Here is a 22,910-nt window from a genome sequence, read left to right on the forward strand (position 1 = left end):
ATCACTATCCACCCTTCCATTTTAAAACAGAAGTGCCCTGAGACTGCATATGAGGGAGGTGGTACCTAGAATCATAGAGTTGGAAGGAACCCTGAGGATCATCTAGTCCAACCTCCTCCAATGCAGGAATAGGCAGCTGGGGGACTGAACCTGTAACCATGGTGTTACCAGTACCATGCTCTTAACAGCTGAGCTATCCAAGACTAGCAGCTTCTTATGATGTGCTCCAGAGTGTGGAGGACAGGGAAAACTTCCTTTTTATTGGGTGCAAATGCCAAGAAAATTATTTCCCTACAAAGTATTCTTGCTAACCATATTTGAGAGCTACTAGAGATGCCCTTGCTGTTAAATGTTTTGCCAGTTAACTGTCTACGTTTGCTGAGGATGTTCAGGTGACTAAGAGTGTGACAAGCAGGAGCTATTCAGCGTTTTAATTGGGAACTGCCTGGGGCAGCAAGGTGCCGTGGATAAATCATGACAGCATCAGGCTATATGATTCAGCAGATAAGCTGCTTAGAACAAGTAAAACAAAACTAGTTGGTTGAGGTGGGAGGCAGGCAAGTCATTCCAAGACCAGTGCTACAATAGGCTTTTTACAAGGATAAGAAAAGTTACCATGCTGTCAATAGAAGAGCTGTCCCAATTATATTAATGCTTTAAAAATTACTTTGTCACTTCAATTGAAATAGCCTAACTTGTTTAAAGAAAACTGCATTTCATAATGTCCCTTATAATAATAGATGAATTGTAATGTTAACATAATTGAACATTCCCTGCACATGGCCAATGCCAAGAAATGGCTGTTTTAATAGGTACAAATTGCCACAAAGGCACAATTTTCCACTGCGTTAATATGCTTTGATTGGTAATTTAGGTAATAAAAAAGGAAGAGATGAAACTGTTAGAAGTAAGGACAGCATTTATTCCCCCTATAGGTTGAAACTCAGGTTTAAAGTACAATATGCAAGCATTTTTTAGAAGTCACATTCTCAATTAAACTAACTCATCCTTATCACAAGGACCATGATAATTTGCTATACAGCTTAATCAAACCCCAGACTAGAGACTAGAAAGAAGTCATAGATCAAAACCTCAAATATAAGGTCATGGATGTGAAAAACTAGACTGCTATCGTTAGCTCACTTGCTCTCTATGTACAGCTTGATGCACTATGTGCTGGTCTCATTCTTATAATAGGGATGTTTGCAATGGAATTCTTAAAAATAATCATAAAGTGTCACCTTAGGTACAGCTGAGTCTCAAGAGGCACTTGAATCTATTAAGCCCCTGGCTTAGTTATCAAGCCCAGCTATGAGGTGGAATATAAAGCCATTTTAGTAAGCTATATCCCATTTACTTATAAAACCAGTTAACATGTTGAAATGGCTAATTGTAGAGGTAGCCCTGATAAGAAACTTCACACAAAACTATCTGAATTCAGTGTCAGAGTTAGGGGTTTTCTAGTACTCATGCAGTCTAAGGACTTGAATATTGTTAATAGGATCAATTAAAGATAAATATTAATAAGTTGAAATGGTCCACCTTTCCTATTTAAAGTTGGAGATACTATATATTTTTCTGCCTTTAGTCCAAGAATGACCAGCTGCTTTCAGTTGCATGGTTGCCGTTGTTCAAGGTGCCAAGCCTGAACATTCTGATCTTCATCACACATAAGCACTAGGCAGGTTGAATTTTCAACACCTTTCACCCACTAGCCATGTTAAGATCCTGTATAACATTAACAGAGCATGTTTGCACTGCATTCTAGCTTAAAGCTGGGGGTGGAGGGGGGGGGCTTTTACTTTCCAGCACAGGACAGTGTCTTGTGAAGTCTGAACCAGCCACAATACATCCAAAACACACCAACTTATTTTAGGAGCAGATGAATACAAAACTTTAATTTCACATTTTAAACATGAATCATAAATACATGTGCATTACTTTAAAGGGAATATAATTTATAATACTAAACAGAAATCACTGAATACTAAGCCAGTGCGTTTGCACACAATACACTTACAATGCACAAAATAAAAAAGCCAGAGCAAAGTGGCTTCTAGTTTCCTTAAGAGGTCATACGGAAATATGAACATCATTCCAACTTGATTGAAGTGTAGCATTTTACTGATTTAAATTTGTTAACTTGATTTAAAAACAACTATGTTTTAAATATTACAGGGATGATGGCAAGTTTGAGAGAGAGTTTAGCAACTTTAGTCCTTCACTCATCCACAACTGACATACAGGGTAAGCAGCACAAGGGGAATCATGAGGCCATTTTAAGAGGTCTGGCACTGCACACCACCTCTGGGATGATGCTCATCATCTTCATAGGCTTCCCCATTGCAATGTTGTCTTCTTTCCTGAGATGGGTCAAAGTCCACCAATTCTACCTGATCCGCATCTTCAGTTTCTTCCACTTCTTGCCTTGGAGGTAGCAGCTTTTCTAATAGACACAGCTTATCTGAGGAAAGGAAGCCACCTTCTGGAAAGATCACCTGAAATTAGGGCACAGTATTAGTGCACTGCATGCATCATTAAATCTCTAGGTAGGTGTGTGTATACAATATGGTTTGGCAGGCAGATATTTGCAAGCAGAAGGCACATTTGTGTAGCTATGTAAATTAATGTCAACTTTTTCTTTAAAGCACAATATATTAAAATCTCACATGGCAGTATTTTCTAGCATGAGTAGAAGAAACTTTACCGAAGAAATTTCATTTCATCAGTGGCTTTTGACAGCTGCATCTTACCTTGAACTCAATGATCAGACGGCCTTTTTCATATGGCCTGCGATAGATGGGCATTCCTTCATTCAGTACACACTTAATATCTCCATGTTTAACAATATGACCTAAGAATCAAAAGCATAAAGGGTTATCCTCATTAATAGACCTATTTTTATTAGCATTATAATACGCTCTGTGCAGAGTAGTAAGACTACTCCCTGTGAGAAATGCTTAAAATTTAATAGATCTAGCAAGGCAAGAGAGAATGAAGGTGCACAAACAACCATGAAGAAGTAGTTATTTCATGCAGAAAAGTGTAGTGAAACTTCATTTTGCACAGATATCAGCAAGTATTGGAAGCAGAAACTGGCGAACAGAAGAGATCTTGCTTACAAATCAAGCCAGGATTAATGTTCAATAGTGTATTAAGAGTACTTCCAACATCTATTTGCAAACTTTATTTCCATTTCATCATGTCAAAGAACAGCTGTAAGTGATGGTGACATTTCTCCAAGGCAACAGGAGTCTATCACTGAAATGCTATTTGTACAGCGCTATACATAATACTGGGACGCGGATGGCGCTGTGGGTTAAACCACTGAGCCTAGGGCTTGCCGATCAGAAGGTTGGCGGTTCAAATCCCCGCGATGGCGTGAGCTCTCGTTGCTCGGTCCCAGCTCCTGCCAACTTAGCAGTTCGAAAGCACGTCAAAGTGCAAGTAGATAAATAGGTACTGCTAAAGCGGGAAGGTAAACGGCATTTCCGTGTGTTGCTCTGGTTCGCCAGAAGTGGCTTTGTCATGCTGGCCATATGACCTGGAAGCTGTACGCCAGCTCCCTCAGCCAATAACGCGAGATGAGTGCCGCAACCCCAGAGTCGGTCACGATTGGACCTAATGGTCAGGGGTCCCTTTACCTTTATACATAATACTAGCTTTCTAAGATATTAAGAGCCCTGCAACATCAGGCCAAAGAGCCACCAAGAATACTGATCTCACAGTGGCCAACCAGATGGCAGGTGAAAGCTCTCACACAAGACTTGAATGCAACACCACCCTCCTCACTTGTGGATCTCAGCAGCTGGTATATCACTACTAGGTTTGACATAGATACAGTATTTGTTGTGTCACAAGTCTGCATTCCATAGATTTGAGCACACTTCATTTTCATGTGATGATTATTAGCTCAAAATATTACTTGGAAGTTTTACCACCCACAGTAAGCAATAGGAAAATATACCAAAATACCTGCTCTCAAGTAATACTTACCAGGATGAGAAGTAATGATTATGGTTCGATTATCCAGCATTGTAATTGGCTTCTGAAAACCACACAGCGCCTCAACTAGTTGGATATCCATGCTCATGACCAAATCTTCACCTCGTCTGTAGAAAAAAAGAACTATCTGCCACAGGATGCCTTCCAAGTGGTGTTGGGACTACAATTCCCATCAGCCCCCAGCTAGCATAGTCAATAGTGAGGTGTGAGGGGAGCTGTAGTGCAGCAACATCTGGAGGGCACAACACTGGCTGCTCCTGAGTTAAGCATACTATTGAAGTAAAATGTGGAAGTTCAAATCCAGATCACAGTTCTGAGAACATCACTCATACAGTCTTTACACATTTTGTTGTAGAAGCAATTCTTACTCCTGCAAGACTGGAAGCACCCCATAGTTTACTCTGATCCTAGAGCCATTCAAGACCCTGTTTTAAGGGGTGGGGGGTGGGAAATGCTATTGCAGCTGTCTGTTCTATTTGTTTTTCTTTTAAAAATGTTTTTATTAAATATTTCTTAAGTATACAAAACAGTGTGATGCCTCATTCTTCAAGTAATGATTCCTACAATTCAGTTTCATTTGTTAGGAGACATTAATGATACATAGAATGTTATGTTAGGAAGAAAAGGGGGAGAAGAGGGGGAATAGGGGGTGGGGTGGTTATGTTTCTATGTCTGTTCTATTTCTAAGTGGTTAGCTTTGCTAAAATGGATATTATAGATGTGAACGTAATGTATTTAACTGAAAAGCAACTACATCCAGTCACCCCTGATTTTCAGAGCTTCACCACATCTCCCAAGCCTGCTTTCAAGAAAGTCAGTATCGCCCAGTAGATGACTATTTTACCAACTAGCAAGGCAAAACTGCACCCACCCACCACCATGGATACTAATGCAAACTTAAGGCTGAGGGTTTATCAAACAATGAGGCTTCCCTACACTAGCCACATGCTATCTCTGTCTTCTTCATTAGCAGTCAGTGGGGAAGGTACTCTCAAGCTACAGAATCTTGTGGCTAGAATTGTATCAAGGAACAGCTTGTTTTCAGATTTTTTTCATCAGGCACAGCACAGGTAAATCCACAGCTACAAAGGAACAACTGGGAATCGGCTTATGTTCCCAGTGGTTCCTTTGCATATGTGTCTTTAAACACGAGCCATGGCGGCGAAAGAACTATCAGGAGTACACTAAGCTACACCCATCACTGTGGTTCATGAAGGCCTAGTCACTTTTAGATCTGGTACTCCAGCCAAAAGTGGTTCCCCACCACCTGATTTCCATTTGTTACTCCTGAAGACCTATAGTAGCTGCCCCATCTCTAAGAGAGTAATGATTTGATTTTTAACTTTGTTCCTTTATAGCTATCCTCTATTCTCACTGAATTAGAATATTAAAACCTTCCTCTCATCCAATAAACAAACCCTGAGACTGGAAACATATACATATAAAAACCAGCCGTTACATATTAACATAGTTAAAATTGCTATAGCAGCACGATCACAAATTTACCTTGTAAACAGAGAATGGTCTTTTTGATCCAGGACAATGATAATATCTCCTGGCTCCAATCCTGGTTCTTGGTCGCCTTCACCATGAAAAGTTATCTTCTGACCATCTTTCATTCCTATTGCAAAAGCACCATGTAAGATGGAGAAACAGGACAAAAATACCATAGTATTATAGACATTAACAGGTATGTTTCTTGACTCTGGTGATTCTAATGCAATTCTGCAACTTATCCAGATTATATCGGGTGTTTGGCTACATTACCTGCAGGCTACTTCTATTACCAAGTAGGCTGCAATAGTAGCAGCTATTCTTCTGTAACTTTTCTGAAAGTTCTCCATACTTTCTCCCTCAAAGATAATTGGGTTTAAAACTACAGACCCAAAATGAGACACATACCTTTATCAATATGAACTTCCAGGATTTTCTTCTCTCTAACAATCTTCCTTCCAGTGCAGCTTTTACACCTGTCCTTGGGACTAATGCGCTCCCCGTGGCCCTGACATTCCATACAGACAGACTGGATCTGCTGAACCATTCCGGGTCCTATCTGATGAATCCTAATTTGCATGCCTGTTCCTCGGCAATTAAGGCAGCATTCCACAGCACCTTTCTTGCCGCCTCGGCCTAGAGAACAGCATCAAAGAAAATAAGCACAAGATCACTACATATTTCCCCCCGTTACAACTGCACTTTGTTTCCAATATGACTTTTTCATCTCCCCTACCCCTAAGAACAAAAATTTATCAGTGTACCTTCACATTTGTCACAAATGACATTCTTCTGTAGAGCCAGTTTTCGCGTTGCTCCATTGTACAAGTCTTCTAGAGTAACTGACAACTGATGGACAACATTTTTACCTGTAAGGAAAGGCATATTGTTGAAGACCAATATGGCAGGCATCTGGTTTTATTTCAGTTCAGGTTACGTTCTCAAAGATCCATCAAATTCCTGCTTACCAATACATTTCAACTTTTAAATTTATTTTTCTCCAACCTGAGAAGCCATTCTACAATAAGTTTCAACTGTGATCGCTGCTAGTTGACATTAAGCAAGATCCCTGGCCCCACTGTAAGGGAGGGAGTTCTGTGCTGCTTGATCTTTAAAGGGAAAGCTGGATTTCTTGAGAAATGGTCAGAACAATCCTAATGAGGAGCTGGGGAGAAGTAAAATGGCAGATCTAGCACCACAGACAAAGCTTGGCTAGTTGGCTGTGCAAGAGCAGAATGGGGATGGGGAAGACTTTTTGCTATACCAACTCTAGGAAGGAAACTAATCCTCAGAGATCTTTAGGATTTTGGATCCAGTAGATCCAGAACCACTGGTGTTTCATTCCCTGCCTGTTCCAGAGCATACTGCTTGCTAACACTGCAGAACAACTGCTGATGGTAGTTTTCCACCCAGAAGTCAAAATTGGGTAAAGCACCCCTCCCCCTGCATAGTTCTCCTTTCTACCAGTGGAAAGAAACCAAAGCATCATTGTAATCCCCTACAGCCACCAACATGGGAGATTAGAATTGCACTCCAAGGTTACAATCTTAGGCACATTTACGAAATAGTAATATATTGAGCTTAGTGGAACATTTCCAAGTAAACATGAATAGCTTACATACAAGTCAGAAAACTCTTTTGGGATGCGATATAAATCAGGTGTTTTTTATTATTTAAAAAAACACTCTTTGTAGCTAAACTTTTAGCATTTCTATACCTGAAGTTCCACATTAGTAACTTTCAAGTATCAGAAACTAAAATTTGAAGCACCTTATAAGTACTACAAATGGACATTTTAATAAAAGTTAAGTCTTTTAAGATTTGAATTTATTTTAACTGGAGTCACCAAAGCAACTCATGATATTAATAAGATCTTACCCTTATGAGTAGGCCACCTTTACTTTCAAATGGAAATCTGAGGAGCTGTTCTCTTTGCCCATGCAATTTGCTTTTATTGACTGAACTACAATCACTTCCATGAACTAGTTCAAAAAAGTTGGACATTACCTCTCCTTTCTCTTTGCATTCTTCCACCACCTCCAAAAAACATATCAAATATATCCATGGGTGATCCAAAGCCGCTTCCAGTACCACCCTCTTTTATAGCTTGTTCACCACCTTTATCATACAACTCTCTTTTCTTAGGATCAGAAAGCACTTCATAGGCTTGGGAAATCTGTTTGAACTACAAGATTAAAAAGAAAAGAAAAGCTTCATCTCTTTACAGAATATTCACAGAAGATTACCCGTACTAGTGTAACATTTATTTAGCACCACTATCTGAACTTAATGTTCTACAGCAATCTAGCTGGCTATATGCACATGTTACCTTAAGGAGCCACCGTGCACCCTATGTTGAAGACTAAAGTCAGGCCTTTTAAATCACATTTGGCATCAATGTGAAATTTTTAAAGGTTAAGATGGTCAGCCTTTCCATTTGTGAAACTTCAGAATTCGCAGGGACTGCAGTCATGCTTTTGAATTTAAGCTTCTTAAAAGTAAAAGACAAGGCATTTAGTCTTAAAAAGCCTTGAACTGATCAACGTTCTGATATCCATTTGCACTATAGAGGGGCTGTTTTGCACAAAACAGTAAGTTATAAATATAAGATGGTGTACAAGTACCAATAGCTTCTCATTAAGCAATATTAGCTCTCTGCTCACCACCTCCGAATTCTAAAGTATGTCACATGCTCAAACTAATAGCATGGAGAAATAGACCTAGATAAGATAAACATTAATCAGTATCAGACTGTTATGTCACATTCTGGGAAGAGGATATGTATTACTGCCAGGGTACCAGAATCCAACCCACTCTAAATTCACAGCCATTAGGTACAATACAAACAAGTAGTCAGCAGATAAAGCATGTTTCACAAAACTAATTGGCATAATGTCTGTAGTAGGGAAGGGGCTTGCACACTTGCCTTCTCGCCCTCATTAGGATTCTTATCAGGATGATATTTCAGTGCCAATTTCCTATAAGCTTTCTTCAGCTCCTCTTGGGAGGCATTGGGCTTTACCCCAAGCACATCATAGTATGTGGTCTCCTTCACCATGGTTCAGCTGATACCTGTAACAGGAAGGGGCAGGGAAGGATAACATTGACAATTGACATTAAAAATGCATCAAACAAACACAGTAAGCTAGAGATATTTCCAGTCTCTCTCATAGTTTCAGCATTCCTTGTGGGAATGTTCAGGAATGTGGATGAGGAGATATTGTTTAATATATCCTATCCCCGCTTGCGCTAGCAAGCACAAAACTTTAGCAGAGTAAAACATTCCCCTTTTGCAAAATACACAGCAGAAGAACGTTTGCGCAGGCTTGATTTAAGCCACTAAAATAAAGTGTATTTTCCTGGTATTTCCCCTTTTTCCCTCTTAAAAGGAAAGACACAACACAATGCTCTTAAAAGTATAAAAGATGTTTACTTACAAGCATCTCGAGGTACAGCACACTCAAGAGGTAGACTTGCTTAGTTAAAAGGTAATATATACATTGTGAAGTTCACTTATAAGAAGTGAGACTCCATCTCATCTCTCTCTCTAGGCTGGAGGCCTTGAGGGAGAGACTCACTAAGATGTGTGTAGTCCAAGAGGTCTGGTCCAAGAGAGGGAAAATGGCTGTTTCCTTCAGGATTTATCTGCCACTTCCTCAACTCATTTGCATGTGAAGGAAGAGGAAACTACGCTTAGTCATATCCTCCTCCTCAGTCCTCCAAGTGGACTATCTAGGGATTGTTGTGACTTGACTGCACTTAACCCTTTGCATCCCACAAACCCCTTCTCAGGCAATTCACAACATACACAAAAACATACATAAATAACTTTAATCAACCACCCAAGAGTCCCAGCTTGCCACGAAGATCCTGGAACTTCTCTCTTGGCAGGGGCTTTGTTAGGACATCTGCAGTCATCTGGTCAGTGTTGCAGTAACACATTTCAACAAGTCCATCCTCGATCACCTGGCGTATGTAGTGGTACCTGACCCCAATGTGTTTGGTGCGTGCAAGGAACTTTTCACTTTGTGTCAGCTTCATACTGCTCTGATTGTCCTCCATCAAGCTGACAGGTCCCGTTCTTGGCACGCCAAAGTCCTTCAGGAGCTGATCCAGCCAGGGGATCTCTCTGCAAGCTTCCGAAGCCGCAATGTACTCAGATTCTGTGGACGATAAAGCTACACATTTCTGTTTATAGCTGCCCCATGCAATAGCTCCGTCCCCATACATAAAAACATAGCCACTTGTGGATTTATAATCCTTATTGTCCCCAGCCCAATCCGCATCAGTGTACCCAAGCAGTTTAGGGTCTCTGACAGCTGGCAGTTTTAATTTACAGTCCATGGTTCCCTTTAGATAACGAACAACCCTCTTAACTCCAGCCCAATCATGCTCAGTGGGACAACTTACTTTCCTACTTAGGATCCCCACTGCACTTGCCAGGTCAGGTCTGCATGTGGTAACCAAATACAAAAGTTTGCCAATCGCTGACCTGTATTGCGTGTTGTTTGGCAGCAACTTCGAACCTTGTTGATTCTTCAAGAAGTCTGTGGCCATCGGTGTCGCAACTGGGTGTGCGTCCTGCATCTGCATGCTTTCAATCAGTTCAGTTATCTTTTGCCTTTGGCTGAGTAAGAACGATCCATCCTCTTCTCTCTCAACTTGAATTCCCAAGTAGTATTTCACTTTTCCAAGTTCCTTGACCTCTACTTCCCTGTTGAGGTGTTTGACTATGTCTTTATAGTCTTTCTCATTTGACGTAGAAATTAAAAGGTCGTCAACAAAGGCTAAAATGTACGAAAACTGTCCATTCCTTTGTTTGGTGTACAAGCACTTATCAGCAGTCCCTTGCTTGTACCCAAGCTGCACCAGCATCTCATGGAGTTTCTGGTTCCAAGCCCTCGCTGCTTGCTTCAAACCATAAAGTCCTTTCTGCAGCTTGCACACTAGATGTGCCTCATTTGGTTTAATGAAACCTTTGGGCTGCTTCATATAAATCTGCTCAGAAATTTCGCCGTGAAGAAAGGCTGTCGCAATGTCAATATGGTAAACTGACATTTGCTTAGATGCTGCAATACTTAAAAGTAGTCTGACACTGCTGTATCGAACTGTCGGTGCAAACACTTGATCGTAATCCTCTCCATACTTCTGGGAAAAACCTTGTGCCACAAGCCTAGCTTTGTAGCGTTGCACCTCCCCTTCTGAACCCTTTTTAACCTTGAACACCCATTTACTTCCAATTGCTTCCTTACCAGGAGGTAGTTCTGTGAGTGTCCAGGTCCTGTTCCGATGAAGTGCATCTATCTCCTCCTGAGCAGCTTTCCTCCAGAGACTGGCTTCATCTGGTGGCATCCTCTCTATCTCTTCCCATTTGGAAGGTTCCTGTGGAGACGCCGACCTTGTAAGGTAGGACAGCCGTAATGGTGGAACACCTCTGTTGGTTCTGGATGAGCGTCTGACCTCTGGTCTTTCGACCGCATCAGCTTCCTCATCCTCCTCCAGCAGTGGCATATCCCCATACAGCTGCTCGTCATCATCTTCGTCTCTGGTGCTGCCAGGGGCCTGGACCTCCACGTCTTCTCGGGTGTCACCTATAGGGGGTGCTACGACACTAGAAGTTGGATTAGTACTTTGTATTGGTTCAAAAGGAAAAATCACAAATTCCTCATCCTGTGGCTCCTTGGAACAATCAATGGCAGTGTCCTTTGTATCAACTTTGCCTTGCTCATCGAAGTAAATTACATGCTGCGAACTTGTCTTGCCAGTTTGCGGATCCAAGACTCTATATCCTTTTCCTCCAGAAGCGTACCCAACTAGGATCCCTGCCTTCGCTCTGGAATCAAGTTTGTGTCTGTGCTCCTTGGGCACATGATAGTAGCACAAACTTCCAAATACACGTATATGTGACAAATTTGGGGCTTTTCCATGCCAAAGTTCAAATGGTGTGCGCTCTGCGCCTTTTGTGGGCAGTCTGTTCTGAAGATAGACTGAGCAACGAGCCGCTTCACCCCACAGCCTGTGTGACAAGTTAGCTTCCTTTAGCATGCACCTTGTCATTTCCAAAATGGATCTAAATTTCCTCTCTGCAATTGAGTTTTGTTGGGGTGTGTAGGCAACTGTGGTCACGTGTGATATGCCTTCTCTAGCCATGACGGCCTGCATCTCATGTGAACAAAATTCCCCACCATTATCGGACATTAAAATGGAAGGGGCTCGCTGGAACTTGTTCTTGACCATGTTAAGATAGTCCCTGAACAATTCCACTGTCTCACTCTTCTCCTTGATAAAGTAGGCTACGCAGAATCTCGAGAAATCGTCCAAAAATATCAAAATATATTTATTACCTCCTAGAGAAGACACATTCATTGGTCCACATAGATCTGTATGGACAATGTCCAATACTTTAGTGCTTCTCTTCTCTGCACAACGTGGGAAAGAAGGTTTAGTTGCTTTCTCACTAACACAAGTTATACATTTTGATGTTGGTGTATTTGTGTTGCTTTGCTTTACCTGCAGACCTCTCACAAGATCACCTTTCTGTAGTTCCAGAATAACGTTGGTGTCTCTGTGTCCAAGTCTCTTGTGCCAGAGTTCCAGACTTCCTTCGTCCTTTTGACTTGGTTGCGCCACCTTTGCAGACTGGTTCTGCTGGTTCTCTGAAACATTAAGCTCATATACACCATCCTTTAGTGTGCCTTGAACATAAACTTCATCATGCTTAGTCACAATACATTGTCCTTTTTCAAATGTAATTTTAAAACCTTTCCTGTCCAAACTGGACACGCTGAGTAAGTTGCAATTAAGCTTTGGTGCAAACTTAACTTCAGTTATCTTAGTATTAATTGTTTCATGATCTACGTTGAATTTCAAATTCACAGTTCCTGAACCAATTGCCTTTACAATGTTGCCATCAGCAATCTCAATTTCAGAGGTTTCATCCCCATTAATCTCATTAAAATACTCCTTTTCATAACAGAAATGAGAACTCGCTCCACTGTCAAGAATCCACTTATTGCGCTTATTTTCACAATCCTGGACAGCTAAACTCCTCTCCTGCATCAACATGGTTTGCTCATGACTCCCCTTCTTAACACCTTGTGGTTTTGAGGGGTGGGATTCAACTTTATCCCCATTTTGACTCTTGCAGTTCCTTGCTATGTGGTTTTTCCCATTGCATTTAAAACAAATTATTTCTCTAGATGTCTGTCTGGACTTTCCAAAATGCTTGGATGCATAGCTGCTATCCTTCCTCCTTGGATTCCTTTCTTGAGAATCAAGGCTATCTCTGCATTCCTCTCTTAAATGGTTGATAAGCTCATTAAAAGTTAAATCCTTTGTGTGATCCATTATACTTTTAAATGGAGCAAACGTAGGTCCCAATGATGCAAGCATAAACGTTACTTTAGTCACATCATCAAAGGCTCTGGGAGTAAGGGCAATTCTTTGAACAATCTCAGAAAAATTCTTAAAATGCTCTGTAAACTCTTCTCTAGAATTCATCTTCAACTTGAGTAACTTATCCAACAAGTATCTATAGGAACTCTCTGTAGATTGTGCATAAATGCGTTCAATGTCCTCTAGGATCTTAGATGCATCATCTTCAAAATTTATCATTGATAGATGCTCATTCCTCAAACTGCTCAAAATTATGTGCTTGGCTTCATCATTTTTAATACTCCAAGCTTCTATCTTAGCTAAAGCTTCTGCATCGGTTCCTGTAGGCTTTTCTTCCTTAATGGCCTGCAGAACACGCCTAGCAGCAAGATAAACTAAAACGCGCTGCTTCCACTGCACAAAATTATTGTCATCCAGCAGCATAAAACTTGGTCTTGCCTCACTATCAAAACTGGAGCTTGCCATCTTAAAACTTCAAAAATTTCCAAAATTCAAAAATCTTTCAAAAATCAAATTCAAAATCTCAAAAATATCTTCACTACCTCTGAGCTTTCTCAGTGCTGTAAACTCTGAGGGAGGGGAGGGGTAGTTAATCCCCCAAGCACACTGCAGAACAAAGAGACCATGTGCTCAACCAGGAAATCCTAACTGGAAAAATCCTACAGAGTTCAAAATCACAATCCAAATCAATCCTTCAAAAATACACAAAATACGCAACTCTGGGCCCATAACCCTATGTGGGAATGTTCAGGAATGTGGATGAGGAGATATTGTTTAATATATCCTATCCCCGCTTGCGCTAGCAAGCACAAAACTTTAGCAGAGTAAAACATTCCCCTTTTGCAAAATACACAGCAGAAGAACGTTTGCGCAGGCTTGATTTAAGCCACTAAAATAAAGTGTATTTTCCTGGTATTTCCCCTTTTTCCCTCTTAAAAGGAAAGACACAACACAATGCTCTTAAAAGTATAAAAGATGTTTACTTACAAGCATCTCGAGGTACAGCACACTCAAGAGGTAGACTTGCTTAGTTAAAAGGTAATATATACATTGTGAAGTTCACTTATAAGAAGTGAGACTCCATCTCATCTCTCTCTCTAGGCTGGAGGCCTTGAGGGAGAGACTCACTAAGATGTGTGTAGTCCAAGAGGTCTGGTCCAAGAGAGGGAAAATGGCTGTTTCCTTCAGGATTTATCTGCCACTTCCTCAACTCATTTGCATGTGAAGGAAGAGGAAACTACGCTTAGTCATATCCTCCTCCTCAGTCCTCCAAGTGGACTATCTAGGGATTGTTGTGACTTGACTGCACTTAACCCTTTGCATCCCACATTCCTGTCTCCCAAATGCTTATTAAAGCAAACACCTTTAGGACTATCAGACCCCAATAGCTTTTACCTTTAAAGGCAATGGCCTTTTCATACAAACTTCCATACAAAATACCGTCCACGTGACAATGTGGGCTTCTAAACCCCTCCCCCACCAAACCCCTTAAAAGCACCTTTTTTGGGGGTGGTGTTAGTTCCATCTCAAAACCTTGGCCTTCCCGCCCCCCCCCAACCACTTCACAAACTCACACCCAACCTGAGACCACTACAGAGAGATGCCCAACTTTATATTAAATTTGTACACTTCCCTCCGCCTGACGATCACAGGGCGGTTCACAACATCTGACGAGAGACTCTTCCTGCTTCTCCCCACCCCACCCCACTTAAAACAGCATTACCCTCCCCCCTACAGACGGAAATGGGGAGGCGAGCACCACTCCATGCTTAGGAAGACGAGAAGTCACCCCACAGCTGAACACACGCACACCTTTTGTGCTTCAAAGGGGTCGCCTCCTGGAGAACGGTCACGACCGGCTTCATGGCAACCTCCCCACCACCAACGGCCCAACTAGATCCCCCCCCTCTCACATTCCCTCCTTAGGGAAAGTTCAGTCACATTTTTCCCTCCTCTTCCCCCCCTCCCCACGCTATACCGGCGTCAGCTGACCAGGCGTGCGCCAGATTCCCTCCCCCTTTCCTTACACAAGCGGGGGGGGGAGAGCAACCGCGCAACTGCCCGCCCGTTCTGTGTGGAACAGCGGGCGCCGGTGGGATAATTTGGGGGGGGGGGAAGCAGCGGGCCCCGGTGGGATAATTTTTTTGGGGGGGAAGCTTTTCGGCCCTCACTCACCATACGCTCGCGCCCCGGCCGAGAAATTAAAAAAAAAATACCAAACGAAGTCTAGCGCTTGAGGGAGCCGAGCAACCAGCCTGCCGCTTCCTCTCACACAGAAGGCAAGGCAAAGCCGCGACTTTTCTAGAAAGTTCCGAGCCGGTCTCAGCCTAGTCAGTATCCGGGGAGTTTTTTCCTTTCTCAAGAAAGCACCGCCCATTCCCGGAAGCACCGCCTCCGCCTCCTACGCTCAGTGTTTCTCATTCGCTGGCTTTCTGCCAAACGGCAACGCGAAAAGCCAGCTCCTCCCCTCGCGGGCAATTACGTCATCGGAGGACACTACAAATCCCGTCATGCACCAGAGGCGGCCCTTATCAGGTCGTGCCAAGCCCCCCTCTCCTTCTCTCCCCCGCCCTTGGTATAAAGGAAGACTACAAGTTCCAAAATGCAGCGGGGCCCGCGCTGACAAAGAAACATGGCGCTCACAATGGCCGCTGTTCGCTTCTTGTACAGGCAACGGTTCCGTTAACTTGCAACCTCTTGTCCCGTATGTCCAAGATATCTGGTAGAGTTGGAAGGGTCATCGAGTCCAACCCCCTACAATGCAGACACGGTGTGTCCCTCCCTCCCTCCCATCCAATTTGAAACCATACTGGACCCTGCTTAGCTTTGCAAAATGTGCTGGCCGTGGATAGGCTTCTGCTATAGGATCTTGTTCCTTCCTAGTTGTCGTGCCTGGAGAACATGAGGGTTTTATTTATTTGTTTGCTTAATAAAATTTATACACTACTTGATCGTAGTGTGTGTAAAAAGTAACTCACAAATGTAAATGGTAATACTTCCTTTACCTTTTTAATTCTATGAGGGCAAACTACAGTTCCTATCCTAGTAGCTAACACAATGAGACAAACATCAGACACAACATAAGCATTGTGGACCAGCAGAAGGTGGAGTTTTAAACACCACTTTTACAGGAAGTTCACAGTATATCCGAAATAGTTATGTAGGAGGAAATTTCAGGAGTAACTTGTCAGGCAAGCTACACCTGCTCAAATACCCTCTCCTACACAATGATTAAATGTCCCACTTTTACATCTTGCCACACAACTTCCTAATACAGTAAATGCTTTTTCCCCCAGTGAAGGACTCTGTGACATAGCAAAACGAAGTTTCAGCTGATTTCTGTAAACATTTATTGCATTCAAATGCATTCAAAGGCACAGAGGTGCTTTGGAATAAAGAATGGCGATCACACACGCGTCTACTGAGAAGTACCAGAGTGTCTACTTGCATTGAACACAGAATTTCTGCCGCGATATATTTTATCATTTGCAATCACAATGGTAGGATCGCCTACAACAATTACAATACAAAATTATATTAACATAATTTTGCTACTTATACTGCTAATATAGCATACGGAAGTTACGTTATATAAAAAACAATTTAAAAAGCTGGCTCTTTAAAATTAGCCTGGCATACCTTTTTTTTACCTGCATTTTTTATTAAGGCTTTGCATTGAACTAGCTAAGCAAAAATGAGGTGAAGAATATTAGTGCAATGCAATCGGGTGGTCCCCGCACCCCTAGGGAAATCCAACCGCTCCAACCTCCCCATACTGAATGCGGCTCACAAGCAGCTCCACCGAGCGAGCAAACTTCCTTGCACCTACCGGTAGGAGTAGGCTGGGGACGCCTTCCAGCCGGCGAGCGCAGCGCTCTACACGCGGAATCGAAAGAGCGGGTTTGATTGGCTTCCGGACCGCAAAGGGAGCGGCTATTGGACAGCGGCGTTCCAGCGGAGGCGGGCGGCAATGGCAGCGTGGAGGTGAGCGGAAGCCCGGGTGCGGGCCGGCCGGGCGGCGGGCAGGAGTAGCCGGGGGCCGGGCGGTGCCGCTGGGGTGTGTTATGGGAGGCGGCCGACGTATCGAAGGCCGGAAGGGAAGAGAGGGGAGTCTGGAAAAATGACGACTGTCTCCAGATGGCCCAAACTGTTGTCATTTCTCCTGTCTCAAATTTTGCCATGCTAGTATGGGGGTGGGGCGTGTCATTTTAGGGGCTGAAACTTAATTTTTGCAAATTTCTTCTGTGGGGGGGGGTCTTAAAAATACGTTTTCGGGTGTGAGGAATTAAAAGCTGCAGTTATTTCTGTGATCGGGCAACATTTAGCTTCCTAAGAGAGTACACTTGGTGAAGCACATAAACTGTTTTGGGGAAACCCAAGAGTTTAAATGTTACTTTCTGAAGCTGTCAGGCAATGCTAAGTAGTAATAAAAATACATAATGTAAATGATATTAATATAACGGGCAAGTACTTGGTAATATGCTACTTGCCACGCAAAACTGAATTGTATTAATTTAACCAAATACTTTTGAATTCCCAAGTCACGTTAAAACGTTTATTTAGCACCCCTCATTTTAGGAATTTGAAAGTTGGAAAATTCAGCGCACCCTTTGTGTGCACTCAGGCAGTGGCTCATTCTACCCAGAGCCACCCACCCACAATTCCTGATCTGCAGCTATTTATTTCATGCTGAAGTTCACTGCGCATTGAACTCCTTGGAATTTATTTCTTGGGAAATGGGAACAAGGATGCAAAAGCCATAACTTTTATTAGGCCAGCCAAAAAAGTATGCAGGCCTTTTGAGTTCTTAAGAGCTCTAATATTGGGTAAGTGGTAAGCAGAACAATAACCTGAAGGAAGGAACTGGGATTTGAACATACCCACACTCCAAAAATCACCCCAAATCATAGGCCTATATCTCCAGGAAGCCTCTGTGTGCCCTATAAGTGGCTGTATGCCAATAATCTAGTTTAAAACCGATTTTGTGTGCAACTCACTGTAAAGTGTGATGTCCTCCTTTTACGCTGCATGTATTGAAGAGGAATGAGTTGACTAGCTGTGCTCCCTCACCCTGACAATAACCATTGGACCACCCCAAAACATTTGTTTTGAATCACACAAAGAAGCTGCTGCACACTGCTTCCCATTCAAAATATCCACTTGCGCACAAGGCATTCTATTTACTTATTCGGGATTCATCTGCATTTCTGAACTGAGTAAGAAATTGGGAATTATAATAGGAAACCTAAGAATAATCTTTAATTTTGTTCTTGTCCCTTACTCCCAATTTCTGACGGGCTTTGCAGGGTGAGCCCTGGTTAAAATGAAAGCAAATTAATCACTGTTTCACAGTTGAATCTTGTTATGGGGGGGGGGAAACTATAGACAGTGCATTTGTAAACATGTTTACTGTACTTTGAAGTAGGACCCATTAAACCATGGTAGGCATGTTTAGGACTACAGTCACAATTCATTTGTTTCTATTATCATAGCTGAATTCCTATGAACAGTTACTTCAGCTTAACTGTATTCATTTAGCATTTGTATTCATGCACATAGCCCTGTGCCCTGGTTAATAGTCGCAGGCAAAACTTAGAGCCTCATCAACCAAAAATCTTAAATATGCATGTCAGAGGCAGGTTCCCAACCTTGCTCCTGAAGGAACTTCCTTCTGAAGCAATTATCCTGTAGGAGACCAGAACTAATTTGTGGGTTCCTAGTCGTCATGCTGGCCACATGACCTGGAAGCTATACGCCGGCTCCCTCGGCCAATAATGCGAGATGAGCGCGCAACCCCAGAGTCGGTCACGACTGGACCTGATGGTCAGGGGTCCCTTTACCTTTACCTTTAGTTGGAAATTACAGGCATACTTCAAAGCTGAGGCTTAATAAATGTGTTAGAGTAGTAAATGTTAAAAAGCAATGAGATTGTTCTACAGGTTATATTCAAGTGTATATGTATAAACAACACTGTTACAATGCGTTTAGTCAAGTGCTTGCTTGTCCTTTTAGGATATAGAACTCTGCATTTTTGTTTATGGAGCTTAAGCATACTTATTTGCAATTAAATCCTACCAGTTCTAATATGACATTTTTAGGTAAATAGTTGAGGTTTGATTGGTCTTGTGCATGTAATATTTTAAACTATTCTGTATCTTAATGCTGTTTCTGCACCGATGAAGTATTTGTGTTCTGTAAGTCTCGGTTTTCTTCCACCTGCAGAGAAATTGAATTGTGTGCATAAAAACAATCCACAGAAAGTTGGGTGATAAAACAACAACAATTCATCACAGAACAAAACACTACCTTAATATTCCCTCTGGACTGAGCAAGAAAGTCTTAGTCATGTGCCTAAAGTTCAGCAAGGAGGGTGCCTGTCTAATCTCAGTTGGGAGGGAGTTCCACAAACTTGCACCCACTACACCGAATGCAAGATTAAGACCTATCCAGTGAGCGCTGTAAAATAAAATAATAGATTTTATGGAAAACGTGTGGCTTGCTTGTTCCCGAGTTGAATTTAAGATTCACTTAGTAAAACTGAGTTTTTTTTCCTTCTTTCTTTTCTCCCCTGAGCACAATGCATGTGTGCTGGCTTGTGAGCAAAGATAGAGCCTGTCAGCGAATTAAACTGCCACATTTAGAAATGGTGGTGATAGGGCGTGGGCCCGAAACAGAGATAACAGACAAGAAGTGTTCCCGAAGACAAGGTAAAGTGGAGATGAAGGTTGCAATCCTAAACATGCTAGGGAGTAACTCCTATTAAACTCAGTAGTCCTCACTTCTGAGTAAAAATGCTTAGGATTGATTTCTTTTGGTGTAATGTCATAAGTGATTTGAAGCTAAATAGTTTGCAGGGGGTGCTGCTATAGGGCTAATAGAGAGGCTAAAAGACCAAGAGCTTCCACTAAACTTCCTAGGGCTGCAGTCCTAACCCCCACTTGCAAAATGTTAAGACTTATTTCATAGTAGGCATAGTTAGGATTGCACTGTAGGTAACACAGTCGTACCTTGGATCCCGAACGCCTTGCTACTTGGACATTTTGGTTTCTGAATGCCGCAAACCTGGAAGTGAGTGTTTGCAAACGTACTTTGGAACCCAAACGTCCAACGGCACTTTCACAGCTTCTGATTGGCTGCAGGAGCTTCCTGCAGCCAATCAGAAGCTGTGTTTGGGTTTCTGAACGTTTTGGAAGTTGAATGGACTTCCGGAACAGATTCCATTTGACTACCAAGGTACAAACTGCATTAAGAAGGTGACTCAGCCCTCCTTATAAAGACTAAGAGGCAGAGGTGCTGGACTTCCCCTTTCCACCAACTGCACCTGATTTGGCACACAGAGTTGGTGGAGAAGTCAACCCGTCACAACAAGCTTGTTTGTAGAGTCGCAGTGCCAGGCCAACCGATAGAAACATGGTTCCTGTACGTGTCTTGCAGAAATAAAATATTAGCTGTGACTCCTGCAATGCAGGGGGTTGGGCTAGATAACTCTTGGTATTCCTTCCAACTTTGAAATTTTATGAGTCAGACCATTAACCCATTTAGCTCAGTAATATCTACATTGACTAGCAGTGACTCCCGAATTTAAGGGGTTTCTTCCCAGGTCTACAGAACTCATATGCTGATAAAAGTGCTGTGGGCAGAAAAACAAATACAAAAAGAAAGAGATGCCAATACTCTATACCAGTAAATAATGTCATAAAAATGCACTGCTTATAATACACCTGTTCTCTATAAGTTTAGATCCCCCCCACGCCCTGTCCTCCATCCCCAGTCCTTTCTGGTTAGTATACCCTTCAGCATAAAATGTTGGGGCATAGGGGGGGGCCTAATGTCACTCTCTGTCACTTTTCTTTTCAGTACAGCTAAAAGCAGACTGCAACAAAGGGTATGTCCAGGTTAAACAGGTATGTCCTTTCCTTCGCATGCAGCAATGCTGAGAGCACTTTATGAAGCTTAAGTGGAAGGATAGAAATGCTTGTGTCCTGTGGTTTACGCCAGTTTCATCTGCTTTGAAAGCATAACTTTGCTGTGCACTCAGAAATCCAAAAGAGCTTTGGGTGGCGCTTTCAGAGGTCAAGGGCTGTCACTGTCTTCGCCAACCTGGTGCCTTCCCTATGTTTTTGGACTACAACTTTCATCATACTGGCTGGGGCTGATGGGAGTTGTAGTCCAAAACATCTGGAGGGGGCACCAGGTGGACGAAGACTGGTCTAAGCCTTATATGTAATGAGCCCATCACTGAGTACTTAATTCCCCCTTTTCTGTCCATTCCCTCTATTGCCACAACTAGGGTTGCCAGACTCAATAGAGCAGGGGTTCCCAACAAAATTTTCTCGAGGACCCCTCATCGAGCCGCTATTGTGACAAGGACCCCCATTAATTCCTAATCCTATAATTAAAAAGTGAGAGCCAAATTAAGAGTCTTTTTATATTTTATATTTATACATTTTTTACAGTTACAACAGAGTACTCCATCAGTATACAATTAGTTTTAATTTTCAGTTCTTAATGAGATGAGTTAAATCTGTCCTTTGAGTCCATTATTTCTGAAATATTAGGTTCCAAACTTGAAACTTTCACTCTGAAATCCGACCGCATGTCGAGCCGATTCCTATATGTTTTTTTCATGAAACACATGGAAGAAAATGCTTGCTCACACCGATATGTGGTTGCAAATGGAAGGATCTTTTTCATTGCCTTATCTCCAAGTTTCTTGTAGTCCTTGCGGCATACAGCAGAACTACTGCCTCTATCTAATTCTAGTTTTGCGCTAGACTCTGCTCATGCAGGAAGTGGCCAAAACAAAAAATCTGTTATCATACGAAATATAGTTAATATATTTTTTTATTCTAATAGGATCTTGAGGACCCCTCTGGCATAGCTCGCGGACCCCTGGGGGTCCCCGGACCACCTGTTGGGAACCACTGCAATAGAGGATAGGACTTCTGTGCCTTTAATTGCCTTGCTCTGGACTTCTGTGCCTTTAATTGCCTTGCTCTCTTTTGAGTCTGGAAACCTTAAAGAGAAACCAGCAGACCCTTTCTTTGCTTGGAAATTAAACAAAGGGTTTGCTGGTTTCTCTTTTTTTTTTATTAAAGATTTTATTAGTTTACAAAGGTAGTACAGTGTCTCGTATTTTTCTCATGTATTGTTTTTACACATTAATCTTGATTGTTGAGACATTAGGAAGGAAAGGGGGGAGGTGGGTGGGGTGGGGTGTCAATGTTTCTCTTTTCTCTTGCTATGTGTAGGGGTTCGGTGTCAGCGTTGAATGTGCAGGTTCACTGTTGTTCGCTTGTTCTCCTTTCCTGGTGAGAGAGGTCGGGGGTTGGCGTAGGATGTGCTAGTTCATGTGTGTTTGGCTGTGGTGGTCTTCGGTTTCTTGTGTGAGTGGGGTGTGTGTGTGTTTTGTTTAGGTTAGCCATATTGATTTGTATGCTGATGGTAGGTTCTTGTCATTGTCTTGTTGGGCTGTGTAGGTGATGAAGGGGAACCAAATTGGGGTGAAGGTGTCTTCTTCTTTTTGTCCCCGTGACAGTTTCAGCTTACTGGTTAGTTTTTCTAGTAGGGCTGTTTCCCATACTACTTGATACCATTGGTCCATGTTTACTCCTGACAGGTCTTTCCAATGTCTGGTTATGATGTTTCTGGTTGCTGACAGTAGGTGGGTTATGAGTTCTTTGTATTCTGAGTGGGCGTTGTTGTCTTGGAAGATGTTTAATAAGACCAGTTCTGGGGTGGGTTCTAGCACTTGCTTAGTTATCTTACAGATTTCTCGTATGGTTATTGTCCAGAATGATTGGATTTGCTGGTTTCTCTTTAAGGTTTCCAGACTCAAAAGAGAGCAGGGCAATTAAAGGCACAGAAGTCCTGTCCTCTATTGAGTCTGGCAACCCTAGCCACAACCCATGTTGATTCATTCTTTGGAAAAAGAAATGGAGGTAAAATGAACAATGCAAAGCTTGCAAATATAGGCTCATTTCCTGGATTTCCGTGGTATTGGAGATAGATGTGAG

General features: G+C 42.3%; 2 protein-coding genes across 5 annotated transcripts in view; one reads left to right on the forward strand and one right to left on the reverse strand.

Annotated features, from left to right (window-relative positions):
• Positions 1–1,867: 1,867 nt before the first annotated feature.
• DNAJA1 (DnaJ heat shock protein family (Hsp40) member A1) lies at positions 1,868–15,254 on the reverse strand. Of its 2 annotated transcripts, none has more exons than XM_035140898.2 (9): positions 15,111–15,254; positions 8,426–8,571; positions 7,507–7,684; positions 6,264–6,368; positions 5,908–6,135; positions 5,512–5,626; positions 3,997–4,112; positions 2,754–2,854; positions 1,868–2,498 (listed from the first exon to the last, which is right to left on the reverse strand). In XM_035140898.2, the coding sequence occupies exons 2-9, from the start codon at positions 8,555–8,557 to the stop codon at positions 2,280–2,282; spliced, it is 1,194 nt and encodes a 397-aa protein (XP_034996789.2). In that variant the 5' UTR covers positions 8,558–8,571; positions 15,111–15,254; the 3' UTR covers positions 1,868–2,279. The 2 variants fall into 2 exon arrangements, with proteins under 2 accessions (XP_034996789.2, XP_034996788.2); XM_035140897.2 differs by having other exon boundaries at positions 15,070–15,254.
• Positions 15,255–16,843: 1,589 nt separating this feature from the next.
• Positions 16,844–22,910, forward strand: part of APTX (aprataxin) — a 41,168-nt gene continuing 35,101 nt past the window's right edge. For 2 of the 3 annotated variants that reach the window (XM_035140425.2, XM_035140423.2), the window contains exons 1-3: positions 16,844–16,878; positions 19,468–19,601; positions 20,752–20,798. In XM_035140425.2, coding sequence (XP_034996316.1) covers positions 16,865–16,878; positions 19,468–19,601; positions 20,752–20,798 — 195 coding nt within the window. In that variant the 5' untranslated portion in view covers positions 16,844–16,864. The remainder of the gene's footprint in view (positions 16,879–19,467; positions 19,602–20,751; positions 20,799–22,910) is intronic. The other variant, XM_035140424.2, reaches the window with a different exon arrangement.

Source organism: Zootoca vivipara, chromosome 16 (genome assembly GCF_963506605.1).
Source record: "Zootoca vivipara chromosome 16, rZooViv1.1, whole genome shotgun sequence".
Lineage (NCBI taxonomy): Eukaryota > Metazoa > Chordata > Lepidosauria > Squamata > Lacertidae > Zootoca > Zootoca vivipara.

What these genes read in the sequence shown, in the direction of transcription:
- DNAJA1 (XM_035140898.2), bottom strand. Translation starts at nt 8,557, where the DNA reads ATGGTGAAGGAGACCACATACTATGATGTGCTTGGGGTAAAGCCCAAT. An exon ending in ATCCTAATGAGGGCGAGAAG is followed by an intron (nt 7,685 to 8,425) that starts GCAAGTGTGCAA and finishes TTAATCTTGTAG; the next exon opens with TTCAAACAGATTTCCCAAGC. An exon ending in GTCTGATCATTGAGTTCAAG is followed by an intron (nt 2,499 to 2,753) that starts GTAAGATGCAGC and finishes CCCTAATTTCAG; the next exon opens with GTGATCTTTCCAGAAGGTGG.